This window comes from Tasmannia lanceolata, unplaced genomic scaffold (assembly GCF_043159265.1).
Source record: "Tasmannia lanceolata isolate RefF3 unplaced genomic scaffold, GAP_Taslan_0.1 ptg000003l, whole genome shotgun sequence".
Taxonomy (NCBI): Eukaryota; Viridiplantae; Streptophyta; class Magnoliopsida; order Canellales; family Winteraceae; genus Tasmannia; species Tasmannia lanceolata.
In genome coordinates, this window is record NW_027518680.1 from 5,522,546 (window position 1) to 5,545,400 (window position 22,855).

The following is a 22,855-nucleotide window of genomic DNA, read 5'->3' on the forward strand; positions in this document are numbered from 1 at the left end:
TTTTCAAAATGGACAGTACAGCCTATACCATAGGATGATCCAAACCATCCATTTGATGGGCCACAATGTAAATAGATTGTGCCCCAAAAATCATTGCCATAGGATGATCCTAACCGTCCGATCTATAGAAGTTTCCATATTGTGAGTCCTCTTTAGATCGGAGGGTTCGAATCATCATATGCTAATGAGTTTTTTGGCACAACCTGTTTACATTATGGCCCATCAAATGCACGGTTTGGATCATCCTATGGTGTGGGCTGTACCGTCCAATCATGCATTTTGAAAAGTAGGGGGTGTATTCATGCATATCTTAGCCCATGAGCTACTCGAAGCTGGGATGAGGTCTTGAGTCGGAAAAGCCCATTTTTGCGAAGTAACAAATTAGTGACAGTAACAAATTTATTTATGTAAGTGTAAAGATAAAAGTATAAAAGAGTAAAAAGAATAAAACCCCTTTTGTTTTGGCTTTTGATCATATGATCTTAACCCTTGGTTTTCTCTTTTTAAATAAAAATAAAAATAAAAATATTAAAAAAATCCACAAAACCCACGAGTTAACCCGACCCGACCCATGTTTTGACGGGTTAGGTGACCCGTGGATCGCTTTTCACGGGTCACTAAAACTCCAACCTGTACCTGCAAATTTGTGTGTGGGTCGTGTCGACCCGCAGGCACGGGTCAGTTTTGCCGGGTCTACTTCTGAGAATGAAAATGAAAACTTTAAGTGGTGAGGTTGCACAAACTCAGGTCGATTTTTGGGAATTCTGGTTGACCTTTTAGCAAAAGTTCATCCTGGACCGACCGAAATTGCTCCCCTGTGTGGTGAATATATCACCATCAGGAGGCAGGTACTAGGGTTGCAACTTGAACGATCAAGTTAGGTTTGAGTCTGGCAGGGTTCAAGCCGAAATCAGATTATGCCATTTCTATATGCTCTTTCCAACCCCAAGCCTAAATCCATTTACTATATATTTAATTTTGGAATGGAATTTACGTTGAAAGTTTATAATTCACTATTATACCCAAAAAAACGTCTCATACTCATAATTCACTATTATTATCAGAAACATGGGCTCAACTCTTGGTGCCTGTGGGAACCTGAACTGGAATGTTCTTTGCTCACCATTCATGAGGAAAGATTACATATTTCCACAGGAGACTGTAGATAATATTGCTGCACTCCTAATCTAATATTGCTGCACTCCTAATCTCTCAATCAGGTGCCTATTATGACTTGTGGGTAGACGGGGAGAAAGCCAATGTCAGCACTCAGCAGAACCTTCTGAAGTAGTGAAGAAGGCTCGTAATGACAACTCCCATTGAACAAACAGGTTTGTCTAGATATTTTGTTCCTCTTGTTTTCCCATGGATTTGGCTATACCATTTTATATCAATTATGTAATTCTCCTTTCTTTTGTTTATCTTCTTATTCTACTCAGAGATCCACATATGAGATGTGTTGTGCTTCTGATTTTTCTTTTTAGTTCTGTTTTTTAATCTTTAAATATGTTATTTAACAGGGTAATGGTGCAGTATTTTGTGGGCTCCATGTTGATAATGGCCATATTAAAGGGACGATGATAATTGAGAAGTATAACCTGAATGTTCGTCTTACACCAGACCTGAACATTATCTTGTGTGACATTAGACATGCATGGAGGCAACGCTCACAACAGCTCTTGCAGAGGCTGGCTTTTTGGTAATGACTAATCTGTCAATTCAACTTGTTTTTGGGTACTAAACTAAGTTGTTTTGGGTATGCTGGGGTTCCACGCAAAAGCAAATAGTCCCACATCTGTATAAACATGTGGATGTGGATGGGTTATAAGGGAATGGGCACCCTTTCTGCTGTTTCATAAAAATATTGTTGAAATCTAACAAACATAAATATCAAGACAGTGCAAAGTTAGGATCACTGACCCTTTTCTCTCACATCAGATAACAATTAAAAAAAATGGAAAATGAATCAAATGTGCCATTTGTTTCCCGCTTTTTAAGGTTTTTGAATGGAAAATAAGGTGGAAATTCAAGACCTAGAGAAGGTTTTTGAGCCATTATTTTACAATTGGTGACACAAACGCCATCAGAAGAACCATTCGGTGCCTTCACAAACCGTATGGTGAGGAACAAAACCATTCTTTCTTGATCAAAATACAGATGTCTGTCTGTTGTCTATCTTGCCTTTCAGAAATTTTCAACTGTTGGTTTTTTACTTTGATCTTTTATCACATCTGATGAAAAAAAAAAGGAAAGAAAAGAATAATAAGAAAATGATGTTTGTGGAGAACATACAGTTTTCTGGGCATCACTTGATCAGCATGAATAGATTAGTTCTTTTCCTCTTACTTGTTGCAGGGCTTTGACAAACTGAAAGAGATAGTTGACAAGTGGGAAGGTCAAGTGGAAGCACCATCAAAATTCAATTTGAAGCTATTTGCTGACAGGAAACCGTATGAAGCTATGGATGAGCTTGCAAAGGTGCAGGACAAAACTGCTCACCAGTTGGCCATGAAGTCATCCACAATTTTGTCGTCGCCCAGCAAAATGGCAAGACTGAATGATTCCCATGTTGGCAATCCGCAATTTTGTTGCCTCCAGTAAAATGGCATTAGTATTTCATCAGCATCTCTCTCTCATATGATATGTACTGTTTATTTAGAATGTAAGGCAGTGTGGATTTTCTAATGTGTTTTGTATCTGAATCATTGAAGAGCTTTTCAGTTGTTGGCCAATTGAACAATGAACAATTCTCAAGCTTGGGTTTTTTGTCACTAGAATGTTGCCCAAAGGTGCTTCTAGGGGCAACCCAATGGTCCAATTTTCCTGTGAAACACCCCCACATCAAAGATAGGAAGTTTGGAATTCAGTATGGACTTAGAGATGTACTCTAGGGGCTGTTTGATTTCGGGACAAGCTATCCCACAGGATCTATTCCAGGATACGAGATAATTCGTTGTTTTTCCGCACAACTAGTGTAAGATCAAGGGAAAATTGTTAGAAAAATGCAAAGTTTTGGTTAAATTGTCAAGTAAGGGTACGTTCTTTTTATTTGTGAAATAAGGGCTGTCGGTGCTTTTAGAAATCCCAAAGGACAAGAATACCCTCCCTCTTTTTTTCCCTTCACCTTTTTAGCTCACTTCCCTATGCATTTTCACCTACCCTATCACCTTTTTAGCTCACTTCCCTAATGGTTCCGAGATATAAAATGTGGTTCCGAGGTTTAAAATGTGGTTCCCTAGTATAAAATGTGGTTCCCAAGTAGTTCCGGGGTAGAAATTGTGGTTTCCTAGTGGTTCCGAGGTATAAAATGTGGTTCCCTACTGGTTCTGTGGTAGAAAATGTGGTTCCGTAGTGGTTCCGGGGTATAAAATGTGGTTCCGGGGTATAAAATGTGGTTCCGTAGTGGTTCTGGGGTATAAAATGTGGTTCCCTAGTGGTTCCGGGGAATAAAATGTGATTCCCTAGTGGTTCCGAGGTATAAAATGTGATTCCCTGGTGGTTCCGGGGTGTAAATGGGGTTTCCTAGTGGTTTCGAGGTATAAATGGTGCTTCCATAGTGGTTCCAGGGTATAAAATGTGGTTCCCTAGTGGTTCCGAGGTATAAAATGTGGTTCCCTAGTATAAAATGTGGTTCCCAAGTGGTTCCGGGGTAGAAATTGTGGTTCCCTAGTGGTTCCGAGGTATAAAATGTGGTTCCCTAGTGGTTCTGTGGTAGAAAATGTGGTTCTGTAGTGGTTCCGGGGTATAAAATGTGGTTCCGTAGTGGTTCTGAGGTATAAAATGTGGTTCCCTAGTGGTTCCGGGGAATAAAATGTGGTTCCCTAGTGGTTCTGAGGTATAAAATGTGATTCCCTGGTGGTTCCGGGGTGTAAATGGGGCTCCCTAGTGGTTCTGAGGTATAAATGGTGCTTCCATAGTGGTTCCAGGGTATAAAATATGGTTTCCTAGTGGTTCCGAGGTATAAAATGTGGTTCCCTGGTGGTTCCCTAGTATAAAATGTGGTTCCCAAGTGGTTCCGGGGTAGAAATTGTGGTTCCCTAGTGGTTCCGAGGTATAAAATGTGGTTCCCTAGTGGTTCTGTGGTAGAAAATGTGGTTCCGGGGTATAAAATGTGTAGTGGTTCCGGGGAATAAAATGTGGTTCCCTAGTGGTTCCGAGGTATAAAATGTGATTCCCTGGTGGTTCCGGGGTGTAAATGGGGCTTCCTAGTGGTTCCGAGGTATAAATAGTGCTTCCATAGTGGTTCCAGGGTATAAAATGTGGTTCCCTAGTTGTTCCAAGGTATAAAATGTGGTTCCGTAGTGGTTCCGGGGTAGAAAATGTGGTTCCCTAGTAGTTCCGGGGTATAAAATGTGGTTCCCTAGTGGTTCCGGGGTATAAAATGTGGTTCCCTAGTGGTTCCGGAGTAGAAAATGTGGTTCCCTAGTGGTTTCGGGGTATAAAATGTGGTTCCCTAGTGGTTCCGAGGTATAAAATGTGGTTCCGTAGTGGTTCCGGGGTATAAAATGTGGTTCTGTAGTGGTTCCGAGGTAGAAAATGTGATTCCCTAGTGTTTTCGGTGTATAAAATGTGGTTTCGTAATGGTTCCGGGGTATAAAATGTGGTTCCCTAGTGGTTCCGGGGTATAAAATGTGGTTCCCTAGTGGTTCCGGAGTATAGAATGTGGTTCCGTAGTGGTTCCGAGGTATAAAATGTGGTTCCTTAGTGGTTCCGAGGTATAAAATATGGTTCCCTAGTGGTTCCGGGGTAGAAAATGTGGTTCCCTAGTGGTCCTGGAGTAGAAAATGTGGTTCCCTAGTGGTTCCGGAGTAGAAAATGTGGTTCCTTAGTGGTTCTGAGGTATAAAATGTGTTTCCCTAGTGGTTCCGGGGTAGAAAATGTAGTTCCCTAGTGGTTCTGAGGCATAAAATGTGGTTCGGTAGTGGTTCGAGGGTATAAAATGTGGTTCTCTAGTGGTTCCGAGGTATAAAATGTGGTTCCATAGTGGTTCGGAGGTATAAAATGTGGTTCTGTAATGGTTCTGAGGTATAAAATGTGGTTCCGTAGTGGTTCTGAGGTATAAAATATGGTTCCCTAGTGGTTCCAGCGTATAAAATGTGGTTCTCTAGTGGTTCCGGAGTAGAAAATGTGGTTCCAGGGTATAAAATGTGGTTCCCTAGTGGTTCCGGGGTATAAAATGTGGTTCCCTAGTGGTTCCGATGTTTAAAATTTCGTTCCCTAGAGGTTCCGAGGTAGATAATGTGGTTCCCACGCCGGGCCTGTACGGGCCGGGTCGACTGGCGTGTCACCCGGATTTTTGCCATATTTTTTAAGATGTTTTTGGGAAATGATATCCGCACTACCGTATTTTGATGAGTACACTCCTCACTTATTAAAAGTACAGTATGGCCCGCACCATAGGATGATCCAAACCATTCATTGGATGGGCCACAACCTAAATAGGTTGTGCCCCAAAAAGCATTTCCGTAGGTTTATCCTAACCCTCTGATGTTAGAGGGTTGGTCCTAACCCTCCATAGATCGGAGGGTTAGGATCAACCTATGGAAATGATTTTTGGGACACAACCAATTTAGGCTGTGACCCATCTAATTGACGCTTTGGATCATCGTATGGGGGGGCCATACTGTACTTTTAATTAAATGAGGAGTGCCCTCATCAAAACACAGTAGTGTGGATAACATTTCCCTTTTTTATATAGGAATTTGCTAGCCACCTTTGCCGAGGCAACTTCTCGGCTTGTGGCCCATCCTTTGATGCAATGATTGGCAGAAGTAATATGGGTGCAAAGGTGGCTAGTAAAAGCATAATTGCAAAAAATAGGATTTGTGGCTGAAGTGCTAAGTTTTAAATGAAAAATTACGAAAAAATGAAAGCAAAGTATTAAAATTATAAAAAAAAAACCAAAAGGATGCACTTACATATGACAATTACCGAACTATAAAGTTTGACTGTCTTCCGTCGGAAGTCCGAACGTTTGTTCGGAAGTCCGAACAAACCTTCGGACTTCCGAATGTAACCAATATTTTGGTTATGTATACTGGCTTCGACTTCCGACGGAAGCCAGTAGAATAGGGATAATTCCAAAGATTTTTATTTTCAAATTGAGTAAAAATTCGAAGGATAATAGGGATATACATTGTGATCTTAGTGTCATGCATGCAACTATAAATTGAAGCTTGATTTTGATGTTTTAGAATAAAAAAATGCAAAGAAAATGGATTACCAAACCCTGTTGTAAATGGCAACCTTCATGATTACCAAACCCTGTTCTAAGAGTCCGACTCTCTCTCTCATGATTACCAAACCTTGTTGTAAATGGCAATCTTCAAAACCCTTCCATGGAGTTTTCCACGTTAGAATAGTCTTGAAGAAGAAGAAGGTGGTAGGTGAGAAGGTAATAAGTGCATAGGGATAGGGAGGGTATCCTTGTCCTTTGGGATTTCTAAAAACACTGACAACCCCTATTTCACAAATAAAAAGAACGTACCCTTACTTGACAATTTAACCAAAACTTTGCATTTTTCTAACACTTTATCCTAAGATCAACACCAGAAAAACACTTTTATCTTAATAAAAGGGAAATGATATATCCGCCCCTTTTGATGACCAGGAACACCCCTGTCAGTGTATCAATAACTAAAGAGGGGCTGTTGTACTTATGTCAAAAGAATTCAATGCCCCTGATTTGCCACAAACACTGACAGGGGGTGTTCCTGGTCATCAAAAGGGGCGGATATATCACTTCCCTAATAAAATATAAGGACAAATGCAAATTTGACTAAAAAACTGGAATTATTTTTGTCTTTACTTTTAAGAAAATTCAGTGTTTTCATGAATAGAAATCATTGCTATAGAAGTTATATAGAATAAGGCAACCAAAGGGTCTTATTCATAAAAACCTATCCTGCAATCAAACAGCTCCCTAAGCTCATAACGTGGACATACTCATAGCCGAATGCCTACGAATTAGGGAACTCCATCAGCCGTAGGCCCCACATTAGCACGTGTACATGCGATCGAGTCCATTGATCCAGAGCCCAGATTGTTGCAAGTCCCACCATAATTGAATCCTAGCCCTCCGATCAGCAAGTTCCTTCTAAGAATCTGCCAACAGAAGCTAAACCATTGATTTTGTAGGCGTTGATCAAGTACATTGAATGTCCATTCAAGATAAGATTTTCCCTCGCTGGATCAACGGTTCCAATCACACATAACCAAAAATCATTTCCATAGGAAGATGCTAGCCCTCCGATCTATAGAGGTTCCCATACTATAGATCGGAGGGCTGGGATCATCTTATAGAAATGGTTTTTTGGGCACAACCTATTTACGTTATTGCCCATCACATGGACGGTTTGGATCATCCTATAGTATGGCCCGTACAGTACATTTTGAAAAATGAGGGCCTATAAGAACTTAAACCATACAAACTCGTTCGTTGGAAGAGAACGAACCACATAACTTGTTACGATGTTTTTCCAAAGGATAATAGAAACAAGACCTTTTAAATTGATAAATCCACTCCTTTTCTTGCTCTTAAATTCATAACAGCCTCTCACTCGCATAATCCCCCCCATTGCTCTCACTCGTTCTCTCTCGTTCACATCCTCTTTCGAGAGCAATGGAAATGGCCATTGCCTTCCAATCCCCTCTCAAACCCTCTCTATCTCTCTTTCGAAAAAACCCTAACCCTAAACAGAACCCTTCTTCCCTTAATCTCACCAAAGAAATCCTCGGCCGTGGCTTTTCTTCATCTCCAATGGCAAAATTTCCCTGCAATTTCACTCCTCGTTCAACATTTTCACGTCGTCCCTCGATCAAATGCTCCGTCTCAGCATCAACCGATACCGTTACAGGTATATACTAGTCTTTAAATTTCTCATTTTTTTTTTTCTTCTTCTCTTCATCGTGTCATTTCATTTGAATCCACTTAGTTTAATTATTTGAGAAATCACAGTTTTTAGGGTTTTTTTTTTTTTTTTTTTTTGGTATAAAATTTCAGTTTTAGGGTTGAGCTTATTCAGCTTTAAAGATATGCTTTAGTCTTTAAAATTTTCCATTTTTTGGGTTTTTTCATCTTGATCGTGTCATTTCATTGAATCAACGTAGTTTAATTATTTGAGAAATCGCAGTTTCTAGGGTTTTCTTTAGAAAATTTCAGTTTTAGGGGTGAGCTTATTCGGCTCTACAGGTACACTTATCTTCTCTCCTTGTAAGTCTTTAAATTTCTCAATTTTTGATTTTTTTTTTCATTCTTCATCGTGTCATTTCATTGAATCCATGTAGTTTAATTATTCAAGAAATCGTGGTTTTAGGGTTTTCTTTTATTCGGCTTTACTGGTACCGCTACAGGTATACTTCTCTGATTATAATTCTTTAAATTACTCACTTTTTTCCCGCTTCGTAGTGTCATTTCATTGAACCCGCGTAATTTAATTATTCAATAAATCAAAGTTTCTTGGGTTTTCTGTAGAAAATTTCAGTTTTAAGGGTGATCTTATTTGGCTCTGGTGTATCTTTGTACTTATAAATTATAATTTAGAAGCTTTTATCTTTGATTATATGGTGAATTTCATTTTTTTTTTTGTATAATGTTTTGCGATTTTATCCTTTTTGCTGAGATTATGCTTCCATTTCCGTGCACAAGTCTTATGGTATGTCGCGGATTGGATGTTTCCTAATTTTGGGCACCTTTCATTATAAAGGGTTGTAATTGTAATTTGTATGTTGCAGTAGGGAAAAAGAGTCAGTTATTGACGAGAAGGGATGTACGGAATATAGCGATTGTTGCTCATGTAGATCATGGGAAAACTACACTGGTGGATGCAATGTTGAGACAAGCAAAGGTATCATCATAGCATTTGATTTGTAGATGAATTCTTTTTCTTCTGTGCTAATTATTTTCATTTTCAGAAGAACTTTATACACATTGCCAGTTTAACTTTGTATATAATGTCATTGAAGCTTTGATTTACAAACTTCATAGATCGCTAGAATTAATGAATATCCAGTAATACTAAATCTACTGTTCTACTTCAATTTTCTAGAATTTCACCATGAGGTTTCCTCAGAACCTTCTCACCCGAGATCCATTTTTGTTTGCGACCTCACACTACACGCCACATGTGTATGGTGACTGTGCCATTGCTGTCATGGGCTGCCATGAGGCCCGATCTGCTCGTGAGTACCATGGCAACAGATAATCCTAGATATTCAGTCATAGCCTGCAAATGGCAACCGTCAATTTCATTAGAGGAAACCCCTAAAAAGTCCTTATTTATTGAGGGGATAAGATAATCCGTCTGGAATGGGACCTGCAAGTACTGTAGGATCTCATGGTGGCCAATCAAATCAACATTCTGATCACCATGTAGACTTTCCATGTGTGTTGTGGGACCCATCATCAGAATATCGTCATGGGTGTGCGATGGTTACTAGCAGTGCTCTATTATGATATCTTCCAATAGTTTTTCTTTTAAACTATTTTATTCTATGAATGGTCAAACAGAGATGGATATGTCTCATTGCCTTGGAGCTATACATGCTTACCACGAGAGGATTGGAGCAGCTTTACATCTCTCTTCCCCATAGACTGCCACGGGGATGAAGCCAGGTCTGCGACTTAGGTATTGGAACAAATCTCTTTTGCATGGATAAGTTGGGAAAATGCTCCATATACTCAATAAAATTGAAGAAAGGAGATGCTCTTCATCTCACACTTTCATGGAGAGAATGATGATCTGTGCACAACTGCACTTGAAATTCAAAACTTAGAGTTACTGACTTGAACCACGCCAACTCCATCTAGGAATCATATTGCAGTACTTGGAAACTTCTTGTCCACTATCTGTGAACATTCCAAAGTTTACCATAAGTTCTAGTCTATTGACGAGGTTTGAGAAGTTGATGTATTTGTCAATTTCAAACTTCTTTTTCCGTCATGTGTAGTATGGTACTATGGTCAAGGCAGACCAAAACCACATATTGATGGTTTCTGGAAAATCTCAAGGACTTTATAGATTAATTGACTAGCCTTTGGGGTTTCTTATACAGAATGGAAAAGTTAATCCAGAAGTTCTTTAGGAGACTGCTTGTCTCTGATATTAGATGGAGGGTTTCCATGTAGGATTGCGGAGTTTCATACATGCTCTTGTCACTGATAAGTCATCCCTCGTCCACTATTAAGTCATCTACTCTTGGCCCCATTTCTTAGTTCTCAGATCACAGTTTCAGAATTTTCTTGTGCCATTCAATTTTCATAAATTTTTTTTTTTTTTTTTCAATTTTCATAATATTATGCTCACTTCACTGGGCAATGGGCATAACCCCGGAATATTTCAGTTCCTAAAATTTTGGATTTATACTCTATTCCCCACTAAAAATTTCTATATTAAAAATAAGTGGATGTCTCACTGTCAGTTCTTGAACATCCACAAGAAACATTTACACTTGGCTGTCAGAATGTTCAATCTGATAATTGAACCTATTTCTACTATTGTCAATCTTAATTACCGGCTATATTATGACTGGCGAATAACTAACTACTGGTTGCTCTTTTTGCAGGTTTTTCGTGCAAACCAGTTCGTACAGGAGAGGATAATGGACTCAAACGATCTAGAGCGGGAAAGAGGAATTACAATACTTAGCAAAAACACATCAATCTTTTACAAGGATACAAAGATTAATATTATCGATACTCCAGGTCATTCTGATTTTGGTGGCGAAGTGGAGCGTGTCCTTAATATGGTGGAGGGAGTTCTTCTAGTGGTACTGTCTTAGTTACTTGATTTTCAAGTCCCTCTGTTCTTCCTGGATTGATAATTTCTTATGCAAAAAGGAAGACTTTACCTTGAATCATATCACTTTTTTCAAGTCCCTTTATTCTTCTGCCATCAAATTCACACCCGCATTTGTTTTCTTTGCGAGGTCCCAATATCGTTGAACAAGGTATTCCTTTTTTGCCTCGTGCCTTTGAGGGTTTCCCTCATTATAGGACCCACTTGATTTATAAGTCCCTTTACTCTTTTGCCCACAAATTCGCACAGACATCTGTATTCTTTGCAAGGTCCCAATATTACTGAAGAACATATTTTCCTTTCTGCTAATTAATGCACCTTTTGAGCGATTCCCTTATTTTTGGACCCTTTTCTCCATGAGAAATTATATGATGCCCGACCGTGAGAATGTAAAGGGCGGGTAGAGACAAAACCTGCTGCCTTGGTTTTTTAACCAAGGAAAAGTTAGAAAAAGGGCTTTCTCTTGGATTAAAAATCAAGGGAGAGATGGTTTTCTCTCTCCGCCCTTTATAATCTCACGGCCGGGCATCATATAAGTTCTCATTATCCATTATCCTCTTGATAACCGTACATCTTATGATGGTTGTGGTTTATTGACTAATCGCAGTGTTGCTTAATTTTGTAGGTAGATTCTGTGGAGGGACCAATGCCACAAACCAGATTTGTTCTAAAGAAAGCTCTAGAGTTTGGACATGCCGTTGTAGTTGTGGTGAATAAGATTGATAGGCCTTCGGCCCGTCCAGACTATGTGGTCAATTCCACATTTGAACTCTTTATTGAGCTAAATGCAACAGATGAACAGGTCTTTCTATCAGTGTATCTTGTTGTCACTTCGTGCTTTCCTTGGTTTCTTGTTTGTACGCTAGAATAGTAATTATGTATAACTAGATGTCATAAGACTAGCAGCATATATGTATTTTTAGTTTGACCTCCAGGTTATTTTCTTGGTCTATGCAGTGTGATTTCCAAGCAATATATGCAAGTGCTATTAAGGGGAAGGCTGGACTATCTCCAGACAATTTGGCAGATGATCTTGGGCCACTTTTTGAAGCTATTACTAGATGCATACCGGAGCCATCCATTGATAAAGATGGTGCATTGCAGATGCTTGTTAGTGGTTCTTCTTAATATGGATGGCAGATTTAGCTTCTTGATAAATATGGTCTTGCTTGTCTTTTGCATGCTGATCTTTATGAAATGTCATATGCATAAATTAATTAGTTTTCCTTTTTGAAAGGTAGAAGAAGTAGTAATTTTTTGGCAAGCCCTCTTATTGACGTGGTTGTGGATTTGTTCTTCCGTTCACATTGATTTACATTTTGAAATTTTATTTCTCATACAAGTGTTCCTTGCTGTAACAATTATGTCCATATTAAGTAAAGATTTACTATAGGAAAAGTATGAATGTAAGTTGATTTTGATATGAACTGACGACTGAAGAGTATATAATCTCCTTTTTTATGTAATTGCAATTTTCACTCAAATTTTTTTTTTTTTTTGTTTATTGATCCTTGGACTTCACATATGTTATTATAGTTGTCATTCAAAAGAATTTTTTTGAACGGAAAAAAATCTTTTTGTTAATTGATCCCGGGCTTTACTGTCTTTATGTACTTATAGTTGTCATTCATAAAAAAAGAACAGAAAAATCTTCTCTTAATACTTCTTCTCTGGATGGAGGATGCATGGATGTCATCTATGCCCAATTTGAAACAATTACAAATAACCTGAAACTTATTACAACCAAGTGCTTTAGTAAAACTGTCTGTTAATTGATACATGGACTTCACATATGGAGGAGACATTTGTTTGCTAAGAATATTTTCTCAAATGAAGTGGCAATCAACTTTTTTTACCTAAAAGTATATCAAAAGCTATGTTAAGAAAGGTGAAAGGAGAACATGCCTCGACCAAGGTGGTCAGGGCAATAACAATTTGGAATATATCATTTGCCATTTCTGCTTCCTTCGAAATTCTTTTTCAATGCTTTGACATCTTTGTTATCCATTTCAACACTTTAAACATCGAATGAGTCATCTATTTTGTACTTGTTTGAAATTATTGTTCTTCACAATCTAGACTTTTTGCCGTAAAAAAAAAATTGTCCACCAACTTTATAACAATATAATAGCATTGACAATCTGTTGGATTTTGTCTAGTAGTTCATAACATATTTCATGCACATTTTATTGTGATCCTACTACAGCTTCAAATTCTAAAAGAGGCATCCAGTAAACATTTGAAGTAATAGAAACTTATTTTGCTACAGAATTTACTAACTTGTGTGATACTATTGAGCACTAAGATTCTTGTCTTCCTGATTTTGTAGTGTAGAATGTACACATTTTTTAAATATATTTTCTGCTGGATTTCTTTTCAAAATTCTTTTCATCTATAAAATAACATCTTAATATGCTTGTTGTGCTTTATCAACGAGTTTTTCAAATTCCAGGTAACAAATGTTGAGTATGAAGACCATAAAGGGCGAATAGCAATTGGTCGCTTACATGCTGGGGAGTTGCGAAGAGGCATGGAAGTTAAGGTGAGAACCCTTTTAGTGCGAAACATAATTTATGCCTAATAGGTCATACTAGATACGGTTTTTTTTCCTCACAATGTAGTCAACTTCGCATATTGCCTAGGCTGGAGATCTCATCTACTCGCACAGTTAGTCATTACATGGTTGTCATATTAATGTCACTTTGAATTCGCAGGTATGCACCTCAGATGAAAGTGAAGCATGTAGATTTGCTAGAGTTAGCGAGCTTTTTGTGTTTGAGAACTTTTATAGGGTTCCGGTGGAGACTGTGGAGGCTGGTGATATTTGTGCTGTCTGTGGTATTGCTGATATTCTGGTAAGCATCTTTTTTTTTACCAGTTAATTTTGGAAGTTGTGTTGATTATTTAATGATCCTAATAACAATATTTGTCAGTTATTATAGGTTCACAAAATATGTATATTTTTTTTATTAGTGTGGCATTATCATGATTTGTCATTTATTATCGGTTTGTGGATATAAAATAATTCATTTATTATCGGTTTTTAGATATACATTTTATTTTATATATTTGATTTTTTAATTTATTTATTTTATATATTTATTTTTTTAATTTGCCTATATTATCTTGATAAAACCACAAAATTTTGAATTTATGTTGATAATTACATTAATTCCAGAGAACAATATTTGTCACTATGGTGACAGTACTCTCTAACCTTGAATGATGGTCCTTCAAAAAATGGTCAGTGAATAGTGATAGTTTGTTTTCTACTTTTCTTTGTTGCAGATTGGAGAGACAATTGCGGATAAAGTTTCTGGAAAGGCGTTGCCCTCCATTAAGGTGGAGGAGCCAACTGTGAAAATGTCTTTCTCAATTAATACTTCACCTTTTGTTGGTCGTGAGGTAATTAATCAGGCTACATTTTTCTTCTTTTTGATTTTTAGGGAATGATTGAGAATCCATCAATTAGAAAATGGAACTTATTAGATTAGATTTAGTGGAATATTTCTTAAACTTTCTGAGGTAGACTCGGGGAACTTTCTGAGGTATACTCAGGGTTCTCATCAAAGTTCTTGCTTGAACAATATGTAAAAATATGTGGTGGCTGATGGTAATAATCACCATCTAGTGGGGTATTGTAGAGCTCTATTATTTTCGGTCTAGGTCCATAAGCATTGCAAGTTTCTTTGGTGGAAGTGGCCTTTACATTGAGTAGATCATAATTAGGGGTGTAAACGAGCCGAGCCGAGCCGAGCTTGGCCAGGCTCGGCTCGGCTCGGCTCGGCTCGTTAAGCTCAAAAGCTCGGCTCGGGCTCGACTCGGGCTCGGCTCGGCTCGGTCAGGCTTGGCCAGGCTCGCGAGCCTTACCGAGCTCGAGTTATATTATGTTCACACCCCTCATCTTCCCTGTACAGCCCTATTAGTGTAATTTGACTACTTTTTTTACACTATGGGGGGTGGTCCTAGTAACAAATGGGGTTCCAAAAATGAAGTGACATATTTTGCCCCCCCCCCCCCTTTCACTCCCTGGACAACCCTTTTAATGCATAAATTAATATATAATATATATATTTAAATTTAAATATATTAAATACTTAACGAGCCTTAACGAGCCGAGCTGAGCCGAGCCTAGCCTAAATTGGGCTCGGCTCGTTAAGCTTAATGAGCCTGGAGAGCCGGCTCGGCTCGGCTCGTTAAGGATTCGAGCCAAGCTCGAGCGAGCCTCCGAGCCCGAGCCAAAATTGACACCCTTAATCATAATTCATAGGACAGTATGTTACATTGAGTGGCTAAGGGCGTCAACCAATAAATTCAATTTGAAGCCGCATGATGCTTTGGTGTTTACTTTCCTTTGCTTAATTAAACTCCCACTGTGATATTGTGCATGCTCCTTGTACCCAAACTCTTCACATGGAGATTAGAGAAGGATATAAATGGAAAAATATTATTTTCTACATTTGCTTGTTCATCGTGTTACTTTTTTGAAGGGGTGCCTTATGTTTTGCTGTGATGAGATCTGATGTTATTTTATACCTTATGTTTTCTCAGGGAAAGTATGTAACCAGTCGGAACCTTCGAGATCGCCTCTACCGTGAACTCGAGAGGAATTTAGCAATGAAAGTTGAAGATGGTGAAACAGCTGATACATTCATTGTTAGTGGAAGGGGCACTTTACATATCACCATATTGATAGAGAACATGTAAGTTTTGCTGTAACATTCTTACTTTCCCTTGTTTTTGTTATGCATAAATCATTTGTTACCCTAATCCTCTCAACGTTATTCCAGGAGAAGGGAAGGTTATGAGTTTATGGTGGGGCCACCGAAGGTCATAAACAAAAGAGTGGATGATAAGTTGCTGGAGCCTTTTGAGGTGATTTCTCTCAACATGAATACATCATTGTTGTTGAATGAAGATTTCATTAGTCAATATATGTGTGACACATTCTGTATGGTGGTAGTTTCTTTGCGTTGGTTAACATGTATTTGTTTAAGATGATACCCAATGAAAGAAACTGGATTTCAATTTGATTGAAAAGTTATTGCTCCATTTCCTTCTAATGTCAAATGACCGTGTTACCTGTATTTAATGCAGACTGCCACTGTAGAGGTACCAGAAGAATACATGGGACCTGTTGTTGAACTTCTAGGGAAAAGGCGTGGGCAAATGTTTGATATGCAGGGACTTGGGTTTGTACCTCTTTGCTTCTCTATTGTTTCTCGTATTCATTTTTTGTTTGAAATCATTAAAGAAATTGTGTAAACCAGAACATAAAGCAATTGAATAAGTTCATATTTCGACTCATACATGTAGCAAATTTTGATGCTTAAGTGATAAGTTTTTCCCTTTCCTCCATCAAAGTGTTTATATTATTAGACATATAGCAGCATTTCAGAAGTTTTCTCTGTTCAACACCCATGGTACATCTGTTTTGTTGGGCTTATAATATTAACTCTGTTTTTTACATAGATCGGAAGGAACATCATTAATTAAATATAAGATCCCCACTCGTGGCCTTCTTGGACTTCGGAATGCAATCCTAACGGCTTCTCGAGGTACAGCAGTTCTCAACACAGTATTTGATACCTATGGACCGTGGGCAGGGGATATTAGCACCCGAGATCAGGGATCCTTGGTAAAGTTGGCCAAATTCTTACTTTTAAGATTGGTTTTCACGCCTTTTTTAAATATCAATACTCTCACCTGAATTGCAGTTGAAGTAAATGATTCCAACCTGAGTAAAAAAATCTAAAAATTAATGTGTAGGTTGCCTTTGAGGATGGAACTACTACTTCCTATGCTCTTACTAGTTCTCAAGAAAGAGGTCAGATGTTTGTTAGTCCTGGTGTGGATGTGTATAAAGGACAAATAGTTGGCATCCATCAGCGTCCTGGTGACTTGTCCCTTAATGTGTGCAAGAAAAAGGCAGCAACTAATGTACGCTCGAACAAGGAAACAACAGGTGAAATAATTATATTATTATCTGAAATTTTCTTCTTGGTTAGTCGCTAGCTTTTGATGACCTGAGCATGGGAATAACTGCAATTTGTCATGTCATGATGGTAGTTTCTATTTCTTCAAAAATTCAAGCACACACACACACACGAGTAAACAGTTCCTGCGCTCGAGCTCAGATAGCTTATATGCACTCGAGTGCAGGAAACAAGGGCACACATTTTTTCGGTGATCCTAAGCATTCATTTGAAAGGCCCCATTATGGATGGGGTGTGAACCAAAACTCAGCTCCATTTGATCTTCTTAGGGTGTCCATTTGTGGGGTGAGAAAATGGACAGATACTGTTTGTCCACAAATCTGTCCATTTTTCACCCCACAAATGGAAGGGTTAGGTTGATCCAATGGAGCTGATTTTTGTTCACACTCCATACATGATGGGGCCTGTCAAATGAATGCTTAAGATCACCCAAAAAATGTGGGCCCACCATGAGGACAGATAAGCTTATCTGCGCTCTAGTGCAGGAACTGCTCTCTCTCTCTCTCTCTCTCTCTCTCTCTATATATATATATATATATATATATATATATATATATATATATATATATATATACTAGTAAAAAACCCTGTGCATCGACAAAGAACTGTGCGGACCACATCATAGGTTGATCCAAACCGTCCATGTGATGGAACACAACATTAATAGGTTGTGCCCGTAAAATCATTTCCATAGGCTGATCCTAGCCCTCCAATCTGTAGAGGTTTCCATAATTGTTGTTCCTCTTAAGATGCACGGGTTCGTCAATATTTTGAAAGGCGTCCTGAATCCGTAGTATTATGTAATATGTTCACAAAAATCTGTAGTATTATGTAACATATGTACCCAATCCGTAATTTTGCAAAGAAAAAATGTCACTATGTTGACTTTGTCCACTTTTTTTTATTAACAAAGCATAAAGGAGAGGGGGGTAGGATTGAAATTCAAATAATTCTCTCCTTTTCTCTTCTGCTATATATATATATATATACTAGTAAAAAACCCCGTGCGATGCACGGGCCGACAAAGAACTGTACGGACCACATCATAGGTTGATCCAAACCATCCATGTGATGGAACACAACATCAATAGGTTGTGCCAGTAAAATCATTTCCATAGGCTGATCCTAGCCCTCCAATCTATAGAGGTTTCTATAATGAAAAAAACATAAAGGAGGGGGGTAGGATTGAAATTATGTGGCTTTAATGGGTGCCTTTGTTGAAAAGCATAAAGGAGGGGGTAGGATTGAAAATATGTGGGTTGAATGGGTGCCTTTGTTAAAAAAAGTGATGTGTAATTCTCATAGAATTTTGGGAGAAATTCAAATAATTCTCTCCTTTTCTCTTCTGCTATATATATATACTAGTAAAAAACCCCGTGCGATGCACGGGCCGAGAAAGAAAAAGTAATTGATGAAAATATAAAAAAAAAACAAAAATACTAATAGAAGGCAATAGTCAAATCAACTCAAAGAAGCCAAAATGAAAAAAAGAGGATAATTGGGAAAAAAATAATGAAATAGGAAGAGAAAAGAAAGTTAGAAAAAAATACTAAAAAGTGGATGTATTACCCGAATCAGTCAAAAGAGAATAATGAAATGTGTGACTGGAGTAGTTTTGAGGCAATAGTCAAAACAACTAAGCAAAACGGAAAAAGAGAATAATAGGAAAAAAATAAAAATAAAGAAATAGGAAGAAAAAAAATAGAACAACATTCTAAAAAGTTAATGTATTACCCGTATCCGTCAAAAGAGAGTAATGAAATGTGTGACTGGAGTAGTTTTGAGCCTATAAAAACAACTGGCATTATCTAACGAATCTTTCATAACATAGGACATGAATCCCATGTTCTGAGGCCCAAAACTACTGTAGAAAAAGACAACCCCTTATGAAGAATCAGCAAACAAAACTAAATTACGTGAGTTTAGGAACTCTTATAAGACTATTCACCAAAATAAAGTTTTAATAGTACCCTTGGGCTTATGAAGAAATCATTAATCGCAAATAAGAGCGAAAGAGTATCTTTTAGTAAAAACAGAATGTTAGAAGAAGTCATAAAATGAATAGGTAAAACCAAGAGAAGAGTTGAAATTATGAATAATAATTAATAATAGTTGCATTCTATTTCTTACCTTAACATGGTTCTTATAATATCCCTTAAGAACAGGGTTGTTAAAGAAATCATCTTCAAATGGATTGACCACTGCAAGTGCAAGTGAACCATAATATTAGTAGCATTTTGACAATAATTCTCCATAATAAATAAGTTCCAAAAACAATATAAAACTTAAAATAGAAAGAAAAAAATTTGAATTTTACCAAGAAATTCATTAATCTAAGAGTGGCGCATCCAAATGGTGTAACCATCAAGCTATGGTATGGTCTGAAGATCTACATTCGAACCCACTTCAACCGCTCTGTTAACGAAAAAGAAGAGAAACAGTTGTGTTTCTCGCATGGTGGAGAGGGAGAGAGGAGTAGGGAATTTAGGAAATCGTAAGGGCATTAAAATGGAAAAAAAATTCAATGGTCTCGCTGTTTCTTTACACGTGGAGAGAGAGGAGGGGGAAGAGAGAGAGACGTCAAAAGCAACGGATAAAAAAATCCACGCGTCTAGAGGTGTAATTTTACGAAAGAAATTAAAAAAAATTCAGGACTTTCCTTTCTACTATATAGATATATATATGTTTGAGATTAAGGCTAATGTCAAAAATATCTCTAATGCATAAAAATATCTCACTCGTGGTAAATTGGGGTACTGAAGGAAATCATAATTTGTTTTGAGGGTTCGACCGGAAAGAAGCGACTAAAAAAGCCCATAAAATTCCACGTGTGAAATTAAAAAATTAAATAAAGCCTGGCTTTTCTACCCAGCTTATTATATATAGTAAAAAACCTCGACAAAGAACTGTACGGACCACATCATAGGTTGATCCAAACCGTCCATGTGATGGAACACAACATCAATAGGTTGTGCCCGTAAAATCATTTCCATAGGCTGATCCTAGCCCTCCAATCTATAGAGGTTTCCATAATTAAAAAAGCATAAAGGAGGGGGGTAGGATTGAAATTATGTGGCTTTAATGGGTGCCTTTGTTAAAAAGCATAAAGGAGAGGGTAGGATTGAAAATATGGGGGTTGAATGGGTGCCTTTGTTAAAAAAAGTCAAAAAAAGTGATGTGTAATTCTCATAGAATTTTGGGAAAAATTCAAATAATTCTCTCCTTTTGTCTTCTGCTATATATATATAATATATATGAGGAAATGGTTTGTGTGCAGCTGCACAGATAGCTTATCTATGCATGGTTGCCACAAACCATGGGGGGGCCACATTTTTGGAGGGATCCAAAGCATTCATTTGGAAGGCCCTTTCATGGATTGGGTGTGTACCAAAAATCAGCCCTATAGGATCATCCTAACCCAATCAAAGTTGGAGGGGAAAATGGATAGACACTGTTTCTGCCTATTTTTCCCTCCACAAATGGCAGGGTTAGGATGATCCTAGAGGGCTGATTTTTGGTACACACCCTATCCATGGAAGGGCCTTTCAAATGAATGCTTTAGATCCCTCCAAAAATGTGGTCGCCCCATGGTTTGTGGCAGCCATGCACAGATAAGCTATCTGTGCAGCTGCACACAAACCATTTCCTCTATATATATATATATATATATATATATATATATATATATATATATATATATATGAGAAAACATTTCCTACACACTTGTGTAGGTAAGTTACCTACACACTAGCTTAAAATACAGTGGGGGCCCACATTGTTTGGGTGATCCAAACCATTCATTTGAATGGTCCTCACAGAGATAGGGTGTCCATAAAAATGGACTAATTTGTGAAGGTTTATACACGTCCATTTTACCTCCACAAATCGTAGGGTTGGGATGATCCTATGGATCTGATTTTTTGTGGACACCCTATCTCTGTGAGGACCATTCAAATGAATGGTTTGGATCACCCAAACAATGTGGGCCCCCACTGTATTTTAAGCTAGTGTGTAGGTAACTTACCTACACAAGTGTGTAGGAAATGTTTTCTCATATTCTCTCTCTCTCTATATATATATATATATAAATCATTTCTGAAAAGAGGATAACCTGGGCATGGAAATGACTACGATAAGATGTTATGTCATGATGGTAATTTTTGTTTCTTGAAAAATTCAAGCATATTTATTATTCATTTCTGAAATGAGGATAACGACCATAGCTTAAAATCAGATGTATTGTCCATTTTCAAAGCAAACAAGGTTCTGTTAGGCATTTATGAGATCAAGATCTTTTGGCCATTTTTGGAATTGTAGTGGCTTGGGGGAAAATTAAGGGAAATCTACAGTGGTGTAAGAACACCTTGTTTTGGTGGGTCCTGCTTTAAGTTCTCTATTTGTGGAAAAATTCAAACTCATTTTGAAAATGCTCAACATTTTGAGTGAACTGTGATTTACAAGGGAACTTTGAATTATGTTGTTTTTTAACTTTTAATTCAGGTCTTGCTTCAGAGATCAAAGAAAATCAAGGGAACAAAGCAATGATCATGCCTTTTTCTTTTTTTTCCGGTACAAAATATGAGATAATAAATACATGATGACTCTGAATTGTAAACAATTCAAATATGTAGATTGTTCTGCTTGGTAACTATTGTTCATTCCAATGAGGATTCCTTTCAAACAAAAAAATCACATAAGTATGTTTCAAGGTTCCATTGACAAAGTAACCATGTAATTGTGTTTGTTCATCATATTTTTTTTCCATTATCTAGGTTTTCAGTCAATTTATTTGTAGTAATTTTTGCTCGTTCTCTGTATGCAGTGGTTCTTGATACACCCTTAAGTTATAGTTTGGATGATTGTATAGAGTACATCCAAGAAGATGAGTTGGTAGAGGTTACTCCTCAAAGCATTCGAATGTGCAAGAACCCGAAGCTTTCGAAGAAAAGTAAATCTTCATCATAGATGAACCAAAGCAATCCGCCATTCATGCCTCTCTCCACACAAAACTTGGGTCTGTGATCTAGTCCTTTTAACAATGAAGCACATAACTCTTAGTGCCAATGTTCAATTTGATTGTCCAATACAAATAATTAAACCCTTTTGCTTTCATACAGCTTACATTGCTTTGAACAGACAGAACAAAGTTCAGAACACATGTCAAGAATATATATTGGTGAGTCAAATGTGTATTCTGCCTGATTTAAAGGTGTACATAAACCTATAGAACATCTTTATTGTTTCTCTCAGGTCTTCACTCTTCACCATACATGACAATTTTGCTACTTTTATACTGCATATAGAAGAAAAGTGATTCAGGGAACCTTCCTCTTCTTTCTTCTTTTTATGGGTATGAGAGAAACATGCTCATTTTTTTTACTATGTTGTATCACTTATATGTTAAATGTATGGAATGCATATAGATTGCAAGAAAAACATTTCTAGTAGAAAAAATTTCTTGGGATTTTTCTTTCTTTTCTGTTGTTCTTGACCACGTTTAGTTACCATCCAATGTCTGATGTTTGGGGCCGCTTTTTCATGTCGGTGCCTACCCGATGAGCGGTCCAGATCATGCTGATGCAACATGGTTAGGCACAGTCATGTGTCTCCTGTAGGGTGCATCTCAGAGCATCTTATTCCTCAAAGTTAAAAACCACATTTATGAACTTTTAAATTCTGAAACAGTAACATCTTAAGTTTCTCACGTTGAGGGTTTTCAATCTTATGTATGGATTTGTTGCAAAGGCAATTTAGGCCCTTTTTTGGTATTTACAAGAATTTTTGGGAAAAGAAAAATTTGCCCAAAGATTTTCCATTATTTGGATACACATGGAAAACACTGACTTTGAACCACCTTGGTTCAAGTTTCATTTGCAGGGGCATTTAATATAAATAATCCTATTTGGGTGGCATCTAAAGAGGCCCTTGGTGAATTTCAAAGCGGCCTTACCATATTCAAATAAGATTAAAACTTAAATAATCTTGATCTGCAAATAAGGACCGACTTTGCCTGTATCCAAAGTGGCCTTAATGTTTGTATTTGTCCTGGAAATCAGAATCAGT

At 37.6% G+C, this 22,855-nt stretch overlaps 1 protein-coding gene across 4 annotated transcripts; it reads left to right on the forward strand.

Annotated features, from left to right (window-relative positions):
• The first annotated feature begins 7,554 nt into the window (after positions 1-7,554).
• Positions 7,555-22,588, forward strand: SVR3 (elongation factor family protein). 4 transcript variants are annotated; one of them, XR_013235522.1, is made up of 16 exons: positions 7,555-7,856; positions 8,737-8,846; positions 10,564-10,767; positions 11,422-11,598; positions 11,754-11,906; positions 13,249-13,338; positions 13,511-13,651; positions 14,085-14,201; positions 15,348-15,499; positions 15,587-15,671; positions 15,894-15,988; positions 16,269-16,434; positions 16,566-16,761; positions 21,615-21,806; positions 21,910-21,968; positions 22,361-22,588. XR_013235522.1 is itself a non-coding variant. In XM_077358064.1 (15 exons), exons 1-14 carry the CDS (start codon positions 7,622-7,624, stop codon positions 21,755-21,757), a joined length of 2,064 nt encoding a protein of 687 aa, XP_077214179.1. In that variant the 5' UTR covers positions 7,555-7,621; the 3' UTR covers positions 21,758-21,806; positions 21,910-22,266. The 4 variants fall into 4 exon arrangements, 2 of the variants coding, with proteins under 2 accessions (XP_077214179.1, XP_077214191.1); XR_013235520.1 differs by lacking the exon at positions 22,361-22,588 and adding an exon at positions 22,043-22,266; XM_077358064.1 differs by lacking the exon at positions 22,361-22,588 and having other exon boundaries at positions 21,910-22,266.
• Positions 22,589-22,855: the final 267 nt, after the last annotated feature.